At 40.0% G+C, this 15,888-nt stretch overlaps 1 protein-coding gene and 1 non-coding gene across 2 annotated transcripts in view; both read left to right on the forward strand.

The window, feature by feature from the left end:
• LOC108115378 (ras-like protein family member 10B) overlaps window positions 1-15,888 on the forward strand; it is a 37,319-nt gene that overhangs the window by 16,580 nt on the left and 4,851 nt on the right. Inside the window, 2 exon segments of the mRNA XM_017226814.2 lie at window positions 3,514-4,044; window positions 10,791-10,913. Coding sequence (XP_017082303.1) covers window positions 3,703-4,044; window positions 10,791-10,913 — 465 coding nt within the window. The 5' untranslated portion in view covers window positions 3,514-3,702.
• Window positions 4,447-4,519, forward strand: Trnam-cau. The gene has a single exon. It is a non-coding gene; the product is annotated as a tRNA-Met (tRNA).

The following is a 15,888-nucleotide window of genomic DNA, read 5'->3' on the forward strand; positions in this document are numbered from 1 at the left end:
CGCTTCCGCTGCGCTGGCTTAGATAATGCCCCATCTAAGCAGTGGGCACAGCACGTGACGGGGCTGGGAATGGGGATAAGGCTGAGGATGAGGATGGCACCCAGATGCCTGGGACTCCGGTCTGAGATTCCTTGATATCCCTCATCGCAGCTCCACGGGCGATGGCGTTTATTAAGCGCATATAATCGTAAAAAAATTAGCTTGTATGAAATACGCACTGAGACAGCGCAGAAACTTGCGTTTAGCTTGCGGGATACAGCAGGATAAAACGTGACGGAGGACGAGGGATTGGAGCGGTGTGCTTAAAATGCAAATGACATAGAGTGTAGTGTCTTTCCAGGGAGTCGAGTCATCGCTTTGGCTCCATCCACTCCGTCCTTTGCCAAGGATTCACTTAAGCGTTTTGATTAAGCGCCCTGTTTTGCTTTATTCTCGTCATAATTTGAATTAATGACGGAGCTTAGGGCGCAAATTGCTTTGTTTAGCTAGTTTTGAATGGATTAGGTAACCAATGGCAGGATGGAAGCCGTGGCTTGTTATTAAGAAAAGGGTGGCGATCCATTAGGGTCTTGTTACTGAAGGTAGACTGAAGGCCCAGTTAGTGGCTTGGCTTGTTGCTCATTTGTAGTAATTAAAAGCTTACTATCTAGTTTTCCAAAGCGCTTTTCCTGAAACCCGCCTTCATTTCAAAGAAAATAGATTTCAGAAGCTGAAACGAAATCTATATAAATCTTAAATTTGCACAAATAGTTGTCAGCAAGAATCCTGATCCAAACACGTTGGGCTGTGCTAAAACATTGATTTGACATTATATCCAACATGGAGTTTACTTGCCCGTTTTCTATGGCCCGACATGAAGGTAAATGTTTCCTATTCTTGACACAGTTCTTGTACACACACCGAAATCAATATCCGCCAGGAGCTGCCAGTCGTTGCCATTCGCTGCCATCGAGTGTCACACATTTCATTTCCGCCTGTCTACGGGACACGCCCACATATGCAGATTTCCTGTCCCCTCTATCTGCGGGCTCCATCCTTTATTCGCCAAATGTTGCAGGAAGTTGTCCCAAATAGTTGGCTGAAAGGGGGTCTATAGGTTACACTCCTTTGTCGCAGTTTAATGTCCTTTCGAGGTCCTTTCTTCTCGTCCTGCCCCCGTACTTGTATTATATTCTTTGTAGGCAACGTTTGGGCTCATTGAAAAGCTGAGGCTTGAAGCCCGCCAATAAAATGGCTAAAACTTGTAATTGATTGTCTACCGCCAGCGCTTAATTCAGTGCATAGAGAGGGAGAAGTCCAAAGACGGCTGCGAAACAACTGTAGCAAGTAGCTCTGAAAACAATAAATAAGCCAATAAAATTTTAGTGGCACGTAGCATAAAAAGCTTCGGGCAGCAAACAAAGGACAGAGTATGGAGTGGGCTTAAAACAAAAGCCGGGGGAGGACTTGACGTGGTCGGAAGTCGAACTCGGACCCGGAAAAGTCGGAAAACTCGGGCCGAACAGGTTGCGTGAGCCTGTCAGCATAAACATCGCTGCAAAAGGCCCGAGTGGGTGGGCAGATAAAAGCATTACAATACACACAGCTGAAATGTACGAACACAATAACTGGGCTACAATTGTCTGGCTTTGATTCCGCTCTCGGGCTGGGGGTGAGGCCGGAGCCTTGGAGGACTGCCAAAGTGGAAAGTTTTCAATTGCCAGGATTTGTGTCTCCGGGCCACGCCCACACACCTCGGCCTAAGCAGCCGCCACCACTTCAACCTCAACCTCAGCCTCCGGCACTTGTTTACGTACTTCGACGCTCGCTGAGAGCGTATCAATCAACTGGGCCACGGGGCGTATGAACGGGGTCTTGCGGCTGGAGACAAAAGGCATCCATCCCCACGCCATTCCGAATGTCATAACATGCCCCACCGAATGTGTTGTTTTCCAAATTAAATTCAGTTCGGCCTCCAGAATCTAATCAAAGTGCTAGGGCTGCCACCATCAACTACGGGTTCGATTGGAAAATAGCTTTCCGATTTACGAGGGATATGCAAATCTTCATGTAGTTTAGGAGATGCCCATTTCTTGTGGCTCCTTCAAGGACATCGTCTAACATTTCAGAAAATACACTCAGAACAATGGCTTTTATATTCAAGTTTTTTTTTCATGTTTAAATTCAGAGCTGGAACATTGACTTATACAAAAGTTTAGTTTTCTGAAATTTATTTTTGATTTGAGAATTTTTTTTAAATTTTTGAAGGATATAGAGTAGTCGACTCCAGGTGCTCATCTAGCCCCCTAACATCTTTTGGGGTGACTCACGATTTGCCGTGGTTTCTCAGCGGGTTCCATGTGTGGGGGCGCCGTTTAAGCCGCGCCCTTGGCGGACGCTCTCAATCATATCTGATCGAATCACATCTTGCTCCTGGCATCCTCACAATACGTCTCCGGTTAGGTGTGGGCGTCGTCTTGATGACGCATGATTTTTCGGTAGGTGAAAAGGAAGGGATATGTCGAAGGATGTGATGCTGATGCTGATGGGGATGGGGATGAAGGCTATAAATACGCCAACTAGGCGAAGGCTGTCTGGCATTTTTAGCACCCTGTCTCCACACATTTCGCTGCCGGCATATTTTGTGGTTATAAAATTTATTAAGTTTCCCAACTCGGCGGGGGCGATGAGTGGACTGTTGATGGATGATAGATGAAGCTGTTGTCAGATGTCTAACTAATTAAGAGTAGGCGCCAAATGTTTTGCCAGCCAGCGCCCAAAAACCCCAAAACGGCTTCTGTGCAATTTAAAAGAACTTAAAAAGGCATTCAAGCCCCAAAAGAGGCGTTAATCAACGCCCAATCTCGTTTTCGAAACTTTTCTAATTATAAATCTGTGCTCTTGTAATTTACAAGCCAAGGTCCACCCCAAAACCGAAATACTGGAAACGAAAGACGGAATTGCCAAACATTTTTCACGCCTCACTTAATGTTTTTCTTTTTGTACGCTTTTTCCCATTTTCCAAAAAATAGGCTATAAGAATCTGCGCCCTCGGCGAAAACGAGAGCCAGAAATCAACTTCCGTTGTGCAGCGGAAGTGAAATGTGAAATTTGAAATTTATTATTGGCAATGCAAAGAGGCCCAAAGGAAGAGCTAAAATGAAGGTGGAGGGCCCGAGCCAAACAATATTTATGTTATTAAACTGAAATCAATGTGCAATATCCGCTGGCGACTCAATAAATTTAGTTAGCAGAATTCCAGCTGATTGGCACGAAATCTTTTTGGGTCGATTTTTCGGCCGTCTCGTTTCCAATTTATTTGATTGCTTTTGAGTTGTGTTTATTCCATTGTAGCTGTCAAATTGTTTGGAAACGCCACTTAAATTACAATACCATGACCAATCTAGCGTTTCAATCAAATCAAATGAATTATCCACAGATAAATTGGTTTCGTAAAAGGTTTCTTACTTAATATTCTGTATAAAACCGATTAATCTAATTAATATAAATGTTTTCATTCTTCTTCTCTTTCAGCATAAGTAAACAAATCATTTAGCACCAAAATATATTGGCTGCCAGCTAAATTGCCATTCTGTCCTCGCTACTGCCTGGCTTTGACTCCGCTTCTACTTCTTTCCAAGCTTGTGCCCAAACTCAGTCAAGCTGGCGTCGTTCAAGCAGCAAACTAACAACAACACTATTAGCAACTATAATAACAATATAATGTGGAGTAGTACTATATCGCCAACCAACTCTAAGAAACTACTGATCGGAAGCACACGAAGCGTTGATTATGTCGGTGATAGTGCGAGGACAGCAGCAGGCAATAACAAAACAGGAGCAGCAGCAGCAGGAGCCAAAGGATCAAAAGCCAAAGCCACCGCAGCAGCAGCAGCAGCGAACACCACTAAGATCTCAATCGAAATGGAGCTCCATATACAGAATAAGTGCATTTCGGCATAGCGCATCACTCTGGAGGGTGGTGCGGAGCCGCCATGGCTGCAGGGCCCCCTTAAAGCCGCATTTTTGGGGGCTGCTGGGGTCGGCAAAACAAGCATATTACAGGTGAGTTTATTTCTAATCCATAGCTTTCTAGAGAGCAAACCAAAGTGTGAGCAAATCTGAAAAATGCCATATGGTGTCTTAAGATTTAAAATTTCTTTAAAATGTCAGAATGAAAAAGAAAATTCTGAAGAAATTTTACCGATTTTTCAGTCAAGAAAATTCGAATCTGGAGATAGGCTAGCATTAAATATCTTAAAAACAAGAACTTAAAAATTATCCCACATGCATTCGCATTCCTTCGCATTACAGTCGTATTTGTAACATTCATATGCTTGATTTTCAAAGTTCATTTTTTTTTTGTAAGTGTATGCATATGAGGTGATTTCTTATCTATACATTCCTTTGCCCAACATCAAATCCATACCCTTGCTGATAAGGTGTTTCAGGGTGCCAACTTCCAAGGCCTCGGTGGCGCAGTTGGCAGCGCGTAAGTCTCATAATCTTAAGGTCGTGAGTTCGAGCCTCACCCGGGGCACGATTTTTTTCTCTGTATTTTTTGATTCATTTTACGGAATCAAGCAAACATAAAATCATTGGCTTTAAGTGCTTTACATGTTTAAACCCGATTAGGTCAATGTAAATTGAAGGCAACTCTTATTACAAACACTGTCTAAATTGGTTTGTGTCAATTTCAAGGGATCAAAGTGCATCAGCCAAACATCGCATCCTAATTGATGTAATTAATACGGAATCAGCAATGATAATTTAAATGTTTGTTAAGTGCGTTTCAGTTTTGTAATGCAATTAAAATTAATGACTGTAATCATCGTAAATCCAATCCAATCCGATCCAATCGTCAGCAGCATAGAAAGGGTAGATGTTGCCCAGTCGCATTAATTAATTTTTCAATAATAAATTGCATTTTCAATTAACACAATTCCTGATTAAAAGTTTCCCCAATACACACAGACCGGTAAATCCAGGGGGATGATGGATCGCTTCAGAGATGCAAACGCTGCACTTTTCATGCTCCAACTTGGCTTTAAATTATTAATGGGCACCGTGCGACCCCGATGAAAGCTGAAAAGTTTAGGGGCAAACTTTTTAATAGACCAGTCCCATGGCAGCTGGCTTTCATCGTCGATGTTTAGCGCTCCATCTACCTACAAAGCCACCTCCGTCCAGGACCACATCCTTCCTAGTCCTCGCACTCCTTCCCCAAATCTGCTAATTGCATTTGTGTGCGTGTAGGAGCGTCGTTAATTTGATTTGCGCTTCGCATCGTATCTTTTGTGGTTTATCTTTTGTAATTAGACAATGGCAAGGCACAGGGCTGGAATGCCTCATATGTGTTTAGACCCTACCTTTACCAGGGGGTATATTAACAATGTTGGTCACTGCGATGATGAACAAGAACAGTCTGCTTGAGTTTACGATTAAAGCAGCGGCCATTCCTAACTACTTTCTATCTTTTTAGTTTAGGATTAGATCTATCTATCTATGTTTTCAAGCAATGAGATATTAATGCACCTTAAGGATTTAATAATATATATATTAAGACTACCTGAAACTGTCAATTTGATTTACTGACAACTTTAATGCTTTCTAATTAATATGAATTGACAATTTGCATGGAGTCCAAATTGGCTTATTAAAGTGCATTGTAGCTAATTGAAGATGATCGCAATTTATTTATTAAAGTTATTAATTTATTAATCATAGCTGTTTTTAGATTGTAATTTTATTATTTTTCAATTAGCTAACTTAACAATTTTTTGCAGCATTTTAATGGACTTGCGGTACTGAAAAGGCAAAATTCATTGCTATGAAAGAGTTTGAAAATATGGGTTAAAGCTAAATAATTGACAAGTTAAATTAAAATACATGGACGAAGAATTAAAAATGTATTAAAAATGGCTCGTTATACCAAACGTATTGAAACGTTTAATTAAACTCCGCCAATAAACAAAAAAGTTTTCCAATTCAACTGAAACAAAGTAAAATAAATTTGTTTTTGTAGCGGAAAGTGGAAAAGCGAAAGTTCTTGTTTACTCTTCCTTAAAAAACACTTCATTTTTAATAAATAGGATGTCTCGGAATAAACACATATCAGAAGCAGATGCACTAGTCTTTGGATGGGGAAATGTTCAAAAATTATGAATAAAAATCAATAAAGATATTGAAAGCTATTGAAAGCCCGAAAATTTCGAACATAAGAAGATGCTAAATCTGACATTTTATAGCCCGCTCAGCACGCAGCTGTTTTCACGTCGAAACAGCGGAAATTAGTTGCCGAAAGAGTATACTACTCGGCGTGGAAAAACATACACCATACCCCCGCCTTTCACCTCTCGCTCAGCAAATTCAATTAACTGCAGTTGGCAGTTGCGAGTTGGCCGCTTTGCCATTTGCTTTCCCACTGCGCTCTCCATTATTTTCCATACACTTGTTTGTGTGTGTTCTACAGCTGCGTTTCATTTTCACGAATGTGAATGTGCGTGCATTAGCTTTTAGAACCGTTTTCCCACGAACCATCGTCCTTCTCCGAGCTCAGCTGTCCAGCTTCCACCATTTTCCTGGTTTCCCATTGGGCGTTATTTCTTGTATGTAATTCTAGATTTGCGCATTTTTATGGCATTTTAAGCACTGCAAAATCAATTACGTGCTGTTTAATGGCCGTTTGCGGTCAAGCTGGCAAAGGGAACCCGTTAACGGGCTGGGGGAAGGTCTAGCGGGAACATCAAGCATCCCAAATTTTTATCGCCGCGTAAATGTAAAAGGCATGTAAATGAAAAATCAAATCACATAATTGTTATTGCAGAATAAACTTAATCGAGCCATTACGCTGTCTCTATACTTATAGTCCTTTTTCCTTGAGCTTCAGTATAGACTATAGAAGGTATAATACCGATTTTATCTGAGAGCAAAGGGATCCACCAAAAAAAAATTAAAATCAGATCTTTATTTCACAATTTATTACAACAATAAGCCTTTGATCGCGTTTTTTGTAGCTAGAATGGTAGATAATTTTCAATCAAAATTACTTTGAAATTTAATAAAGACCAAAAATTATTAACCGCAAAATACTTGTCATAAACTATCTAAAAAATCACTTTATACTTTTACTTGTATATTTTTTTGTTTTTTCTTTAATATTTCATTTGAAATCGAAAAAAACAATCTTTGGAAAAGATTCCACTAGATTTCAGTCTCGGTCTGTGCTCTTTTCTGTATTTTTTGAGAGATAATATGATTGCATGATATAAGCAAGAATAAACGCCATAGTCGAGTACCGCGACTATAAGATACCCGTTTCTATTTTGCACATTTTTAAAATATTGATTTTGCTAGTTGAAAGTTACAAAGCGCCACCTATTATCAGAGAAAGCAATTTAAGTAACTGATAGTGACGTCACTTTCCATTAGAGGCCTTATGCCCAACATTTCTTCATAAATAGCGAAATAATGTTCCATTTTGAAAAATCTTTGGTAAGTCGATAGATATTGACAAAAATATGTTATACAAGGTCAATCGAAGCCATACACTATAATATTATGGACGCCACAGTTTTCAACGGTTTGTGGGCGTTGAAGTGGGTGTGACCGGATGAAAACTCGTGTTGAGCTGCAGTGGCATCTCTAAAATGCGTATTACAACTTTCTAGCTCTTATAGTTCGCGAAATTTTTGCATTTTTTGTTTCCCGGGTTTTGTGGGCGTTAAAGTAGACGTGGGGCTAGATGGGAAGAAAACGTTCGCATTGTGGGTATCATAAAAAACTCACTATCACCTATAGTTACCGAGATATCAGCTTTTCTAGACAACGCAAAAACCGTCTTTCGGTGGGCGTAAGAGTGGGTGTGGCCAGATAATGGTACCACCATAAGATGCGCTGGCATCTCAAGATTATACATACATAATTTTAACTTTCCAGCTCTAATAGCGCTGCTCAGGGACCTCAAGAATCTTATAGTTCCTGAGATCTCAGCGTTCATACGGACGGACAGACGGAAATGAGTCAATCGACTTCGCTATTGATCCTGATTAAGAATATATATATATATACTTTATAGGGTCGGAAACGCTTCCTTCTACCTGTTACATACTTTTCAACGAATCTAGTATACCCTTTTATTCTACGAGTAAAGGGTATAAAAACAGATAACAGTTCCTCCGTTTTGAAAATAAAGTGCTACCAGTATGTACACTTTTAATGGCGTCATCCGTCCAAGCCATTAACTCCCTCATAACTTCTTAAGTAACAGTCCGATATGAAAACTAATTTATTCCTATTCCGGCAAAAAGGCTGGACTTTTATCGCATTTATCTGGGTGCTGCCGACTTCTAATGTCTGTGGGCATATCCAAATTTTGAAACGAACATACAAACATACTTAACTCAAACTATATGATTTAGAAGTGTGTAGCTTTCGTCCTGGACTTAACTCAACTCAAAATCTCCTCTGGCTTAAATGGATGGCAACATTTTCAAATAAGATGTACTAATTCCGGCAGATAAAAGAGAGAAATAAAACGCAGTGCATCATATCAATAAAGAGTACGCCATGAATATCTATTTGGGTAAATTTGGAAAAGCTGCTGGGATCCCCGGCGTGCTTATTTATGTGGCAGATAATGTACCGCATTTTATGGGACAGCAAGAAGCATAAAGAGGCGCAAAGCCGGCCATGACAACGACCCGGAGCACGGAGCAAGAAGCCCGGAGCACGGAGCACGGAGCACGGAACACGAAACTGGAAACTGGGAAATGGAAACAGGACCTGGAGACCACGGAGCAGACCATCAATGTCATTTCTTATTCAATTACCAGTTCAATAAAAATAAAACTCAATGATATGCGGCGCTGAAACATAAAAGCGATGCGATGTGAATCGATGTCATGCCAAGCGCTGCGATCTGACCCCTTTTCCACGCCCCTGCACGCCACACCGCCCACGTTTTCCCTGGAGAAAGTGTCTGTGTGTGTGCAGCATATAATTTAAAAAAGTCCTCGCTAAAGTCATTCCCCCCTTTAGGCCAACCAGCGGTGGCGTCCTCGCTTCCCTAATGCGGCCACTTCCGCTTCCGGTGGTTGGCCTTGGTGGTTCCTTTTCGGCGCTCGTAATTGAATATAGTGCGCATAAATTGCATCTGATTTCATTGCAATGACAACAATGGGTGTGCTGATTGGCAAAAAAGATTTGAATTTATATTAGACGAGTGGTAAGGGGACCCAAATTTTCACTTCACTTCATTATTAGCCAAAATCATCATCATCACAGAACAGATAATATAGCTTTATTGCAGGAGTATCCAATTTGTGTACTTTTGACTAAAATTTAATATTCGATCAATTTATGAAAACATTCTGTTTTTGAAAATGTCAAACTTAAGATCAAACAAACCAATTATAGTTAAAAAGTATTATAGAAAGTATTTTAAGCTTTTTGATATTTTCTTAGATCTTTCAATAACCAGCCAACTCAACAAATAACTTAATTGTTTTATCTATGGAAAAAAGAACTCTCAGTGTACATAAAACATTTAATGTGACAATTTTCCGGATATAAATCATGCAATTAGGCTATTTTTTCAAAGTGAGCATACAATCACCAAAATCATGAATAGGATATCTATTCGATGGCTTCTTGAGGCGACAGGGCATCACTTTAGAATGCAATCAGGCGTTAAATATCCTTTGAGCCTGTCACTCATCCTGCTCATGCATTGATACCCAGTCCGAGTCCCACACCCAACAGGCCACAATCCCAATCTCACCCAAGCCATCACCATTTCCCCTCTTTGATTATCATTTTTCTTCTTTACAAACTGTATTTTATGTATCCGCCGGCCTTGGCTTTATTTTTAGGACTCTGCGATTCGCTTTGGCGACTCCGTCTCCTTGGTCCCGGGCCCCAGAGTAAAGACCCAATAAGAGAGTGAACGCTGCGGGTTAATGGGGTCATTTCGACCACGGCGCAGAGTGAAATCCAAAAAAGTCCCGCGTGTGCATTATGAGCTTTGGATTAGAGATATCGCTCGTTACTGAAGCTTAAAAGAGCTAGTGAAGCGCAGCAATAGGGATCTAAAAATTTATTAACAAATTAAACTGAAAGTTGAGGATTACGTGGTCTTGATTGAAAAGTGCGTTGTGTTTATTGAAGAAAAATAATATGTAAAGCCTTGGAAAAATTAAATAGATGATAATTAGGTGAAACTTTACCTTTATAGTCAATTTTGGGGAATAACCGCTGTTTTTAAGGTTATGTTTAAGCTTAAAACTGCCCTGGTACAGGTAATACAGAAACATATTTAATTCCATTTCTTTAAACCCAATCCTACGCTCCGTTGCACATATAGCTCATATAACCATTACCCAGCGAATCGTGTGCAGTTTATTTTCCGTTTTTAGTACATTTTATGATTACACGAGAGAACGTAAAATCTAAAGCATACATTTAAGCGCTTACAATTTTAATAAGCTAAAAATGTCCATGATATATGTGTGGCTGTTTGTGAGATTTAGTCGGCCAAAGGACCTCATGCAAAAGCTCAGAGCGAATATTTAAAATGTTTGCTCAACATAGAAAACGAAAAAAAAACTAAGAAGCTAGAACAGAGCAAAAGAAAAAGAAAAATATTAGCTTGGTTGGGCGGGGTTTTTATGAAGTGAAATGGTTCGCCAATGGAAAATTAATTTTAATATTCATTGGCCTGCCACGGTCGCCAGGGCAATATTTTACAATCATAATAATATTTAATTTCCGACAACATGTAACTGACTCTGCTCTTTCGGGCTTATTTACAGCAATTTTTCTACCATGACTTTCCCAGGACTCATCAGACGACAACGCATCGCAAGATTTATAAAAACTGTCTGGTCTGCGACACCTGCATACGTGAGCTGATGGTACTGGACGTTCCACCCCAGGTGAGTTAGCACCTGCCGCCTGCCGCCTGTCACATGGCAGCCCTAAGCCCGCAATAAATCCACCCCAGACACAGCCCTTGCCACATTTTCTAACTTTCCATAATTTAGTTAAAAGTTTTACCACTGTCAGAGCGCGGTTGTAGTTAGGAATTTTGTAAAAATATGTACAAACTATTTTTATGCAATTTTCCAGTAAATTTCATGGTGCTGATATATTAGAAAACTCCCCCATCCCTGCCCCAGCCCGCTGGCCATAATAAATTGCTTAATAATTTAAATTGCCCCGCAGATCCATAGCCCTAACCAGTTGCAATCTGCCGCCTGTCCTCGTCCTGCATAAATATTAACCCGAAGACACTTTAAGTCCTCCTGCGATGTTTTCTTGTTACTGAGCCTGCTGTCGGTGCCGTCGGTGTCTAGACACGAACTGGTACCTTCTGCATTTTCATTACGAGCTGAACAGTTTTTCTCCCATATTTCAAATCGTATACCCTATCAGAGAGTTTTATAGAGAAGTGTATAATATATCGCAAGGTGTTAAGTAAGTGTTATTCTGTGTCTATGTATTTATAGATCAATCAACAGAATTTGAAGAAAAAAATCCATAAGTTTTTAAACACAATAAGCAGCTCAAAGTTTTCTGTTAACTATTTAAATTGTCTAAAGCCTAAAGAGTATAAAGGCTTCGGATTGCAAAAGTACGCTATTTTGTTTTTAATAATCACCGCACCAGAAGCGCCCTGAGCAACAGATTACAACAACGCAGAAAAGAGCAACCACAACACCAAACGATGTTGCCCCGGGAAAACTTTCTTGTGGGTTACATTTTTACGTTATTTGGTATTTTTGCATAACACTTTAGGCATGGAAAGAATGTTCATCGAACGGCTGCACAACTTTTTAATCTGAACACTCGATTTCATTTTTTATCAGAAACATCAGGAAAGGAAACGCAAGAAAAAAGATAACGAATATTAAACGGATAACTACCACAAGCCCATGATTGTACATTCAGTAATAATTTTACAAACAATACCTATGTTGTAGAAAGTAATATAATATTTGAAAAGGAGTACCTTAATCTAATTGCAGGAAAATGCACCGAATTAGCCTGAAAACAGGGTTTTATTCCGGGCATTACCTCTACCTTATAGACATCAAATATTTCAGCAAACTTTCACCCTTCAACTTAGCCGAGCTGTTGACTTTATTAAAGACCCAACTTGCGCTCATAAAAATGGTAGCCAGAATACATTTAGCGTTTTCCAGTCAAGAATACCCAGGTAAATTGCAGTCAACCTTTATGTGTAGTTGGATATTATCAATTTTTAACTACTTCGTGTTGCCAAATGGTTGCAGAACAACAATATTACCCAATTATGGCTGGCCATAAAGTTTGTAAATATTTTCGTCCGTTTATCTTGTGAGCACAGTTGGCTACTCTATAAAAAATATCCATGTCTGGGACTCCCCATTTTCCTGTTTATGCTTTCAACTTTCTTTCTGTTGCTCTCAGGACTTGGCAGTAGACTTCGGCAATTAGGCAGTAGTTTTGTCAGACCACAAATCACAAACTGACACCGAAAATGTTGAAAGGATGCCACAGCCACTGCCTGCACTGTCTTACATCTCACTATTCGGACATCCTTCCATACCCCTGCTTTTTGTCTTGCGGTCTGCCACGTTTAACTATCATAAAATATTTATGGAACACACTCCGAACAAGGCCAGTTGCTGTTTGGTTTCCCCCTTGGCCTTCTGCGATATGCAAAGTTTGAGATATGAAATTGGATTTTTTGGCGCTTTTGAAGGATATAGTAGCCTTGGAAAGGAAATCATCCAAACAAAATGCATTCAACATCTCCTATATTGCTTATAATTGATTTTGAAAGGTGTTATTCATCCTCTAATAAGATATTTTTCAAAATAAAGTTTTTAATTCTGTGAAGTGGTGTATAATTTTTACCAATTATAAACATTAGAAGCGTAGTGTAACGCTAGGCAAACTAAGCAATATAGCAGCTTTCGTCTCTACCTTCAGCGGTTAAGGCAGATGCTCCTTTGTTCCATGGCTGAATAAATTTAGAGCAGCCGTTGATCTGGCGAATCGGGAACTGGGCCAAGTGTGTGCCAAAGGATACGGTTAAAGGACGATTCTGTGGCTGCGCCATGGACAGCCAAGGATATCCAGGCCTGCGGCAACCGCACCGATACCCAACCCCTGCCACACGAATTGCCCCAGATGGGGAGGTGCAGCAGGAGGAATTGAAATGGCAAGCGAACCAAAAGAGTTGACAAGCAACAAAAAGCAGTTGGCAGTCGGGCAGTCAGCCAACCACATCCATTGTCATATTAACTACGTGCCGAGCGACCCGAACCGCCCCCCTTCGACAGTGCCACCTCTCAATGCTTTTCAACTTATTCATGTCCATTTTGGCGTGAATTTGTTTTCGAGTACGGCTTTTTCCCCTGTACCCGCCCGCTTTATTATACTCTTTGTTGTCCACCCATTGTGCTGACCAAATGGCTGTTGTCTAAAAGCGGGCCAACAGGGTTTTTTATTTGGGGATGGGGCCCACAGGTTGGGAGTGCTGTCGCCTGTTTATTGTGGTAAATTTTTCATCGTCAAGTGCACTGCCTGGCAGTCATAACTCAAAGTCCACCTTAATGGTTTCCACTTGTACAAACAGCATTTATTTTCCAACAGATTTTCGCTCATACACACGTTCAGGGGGAAAAGCGGAAGCAGATGTTGCTTTCTGGGTGTGTGTGTGTGTGAACAGGAGGCCATTTAGTTGGCCATTGTTTCCTCAAAGTGACCGCCGCTGCTTAAAGCTACTTGAAATGACAATCTGAGGGACAGGACTCAATGACCTGGACTAACAGGCTCCGCAATAAGCTGAAATTGACTTTAAAAATATCTCAGTTGATCGATTCTTTTTTTGTGTAATTTGCCAGATAGTTTAACTTACAATACACATTATATTTTAACCGAATATATTTATTATGATTTTTATTCTATTAATTATTAGAAAAATTAATTGTAAATAATATTCCCGAAACTTGTTCATGGGAAAATGACTCATATCCTAAAAATCTGCAAAAGCAAAAAGGCAAATGTGTACCCTCTGTTATTACTAGATAAGACCCAAAGCAAACATTTTGCTTAAGTTTTTGCTCTGCTTTCCTTGCGGACTTCTGATGATAAAAAAAGAAAAATACCAAATATATACCAAATACCAAATTATTATAATTTCTTCTAGGTAATTCCAAATATTATTAAGGCTTATCAAGAACTATACCTTTTACCTCGTATTTCTTAAGATAATATTTTATCGATCCACAAATGGCAAAACCAAAATAATCTGACTGACCTAGATGTTCTGATTGGAAAAATCGAGTCAGGGCGCCAACCAGACTTCAAGAGTTCAGCTCATTAGCTCAATACCTTCCAAATTCCTTATGTGTCCCATCCATCTCGGCTCAAATCCGAGGCGGTAACAATGCTGCAATTACAACAATTACAACCGGGCCAGCAGACATTGAGAATCTTGGCTAAGGAGCTGCTCGCATTTCCAGCCAGCTGGCAGCCCGTTAATTAACAAAGCAACAATAATCACAACAGAGCGGCGGGGGAAGCGCAAATTAAATGAAATTTAATCAAAAACGTAAATCTAGCTAAGTTAGTGCCCGACGGGAGTGGCGTCGACTGTCTGCCAGCCAGAATGACACAATACCCGACCAGAAACCAGAAACAGAGGCAGAAGCAGGAATAGGAAAATACAGGGCAGGGCAAGAATTCGCGAAGGGGATGAAACGACCAAGAGACCAAGGAGCGGGTGAGCTGGAGAACTGACAGGCCGAAGGACCAGACGCAAAGGCGCCAAGGAATGCGGACCCTTGAGCTGTCCATTCGTGTTCGGGGTCAGGAGTTGAGGGGAGGCATCTAAGCTAAGGGTCTAGTGTTGTCAGCTGATGTTATTAAAAAAGTGACCAAATTCTGCATTCTCTAAAAGTATTTTGGAGTAATTTGAACATAGAATTTTATATTTTTTAAAATTTGTTTTATTGTTAAAAATTGTATTTTATAGTTGTCGAGGAGTATCATTCTTTTGCACTTTTTCCATTTAAATCAGGATCTACTATACCAAATAAATTAATTCTATTAATTTTTATCCTTTTTAAATTTGTTTCTTTGGTTTAAATAACATAAAAGCAATGTTTCATAAATATAAAACAGATCTTAACAAAGCGTGAAATTGTATCTTTGGATTATTTTAGCCTCACAAATCAATGACTTAAAAAATCTTCTTCATAAATTCTATCTGTCGTTTTGGCAGAAAACGGCTAGACTGACATCTCTGGTTCTCCGCTGTTTGTTCCTCCAAAATGTCTCGACTCGTATTCTTGTCTAGGCGGCCTTTGACTTTTGTTTGTGCCTAAAATACTGCGACGTAAATTTAATTATAACGTTTACTTACTGTCTTACTGCGGGCAGCACACTTTCAGTTTCCATTTCCTTTTCTGGTCATTAGTGTTTGGACGTGGGAAAGCTGTGGCCACCTGCCTGTGGTGGAAAATTGCCTGCTGATTTGCCTTTCGACGACTCTGTGCTTAAAAAGGTCAGCAGTTGAGATGCTCAGGGATTGATTTATGGCATTGACGCAAAAAAAATCTCTCAAAATAATCGACAATAAGTGTGGAAGTATATAAACGACCTCTGTTTTTGAAACTTACTTTTTGCTGCCTGTACTCTGAAGGTGTTGCTGAAAAGACATACATATGTAGTATAAGTATCAGCAGGCAAATCGGTGTAGTGTAATCTGAAATAGGAAACTTCTGAAGCCTTCTTTTTAGTATGAAATCGAGTTATTTGATTTAAATCATTGAATTCTGCCATTCCTGCCTTATATTAGTTGTTAAAGTGGCAATATGCCTCATCGTTCGACTGTCATGGATGTACATCGGAATTTCT

Source organism: Drosophila eugracilis, unplaced genomic scaffold, assembly GCF_018153835.1.
Source record: "Drosophila eugracilis isolate 14026-0451.02 unplaced genomic scaffold, ASM1815383v1 contig_1897, whole genome shotgun sequence".
In the NCBI taxonomy this organism is placed as follows: Eukaryota; Metazoa; Arthropoda; class Insecta; order Diptera; family Drosophilidae; genus Drosophila; species Drosophila eugracilis.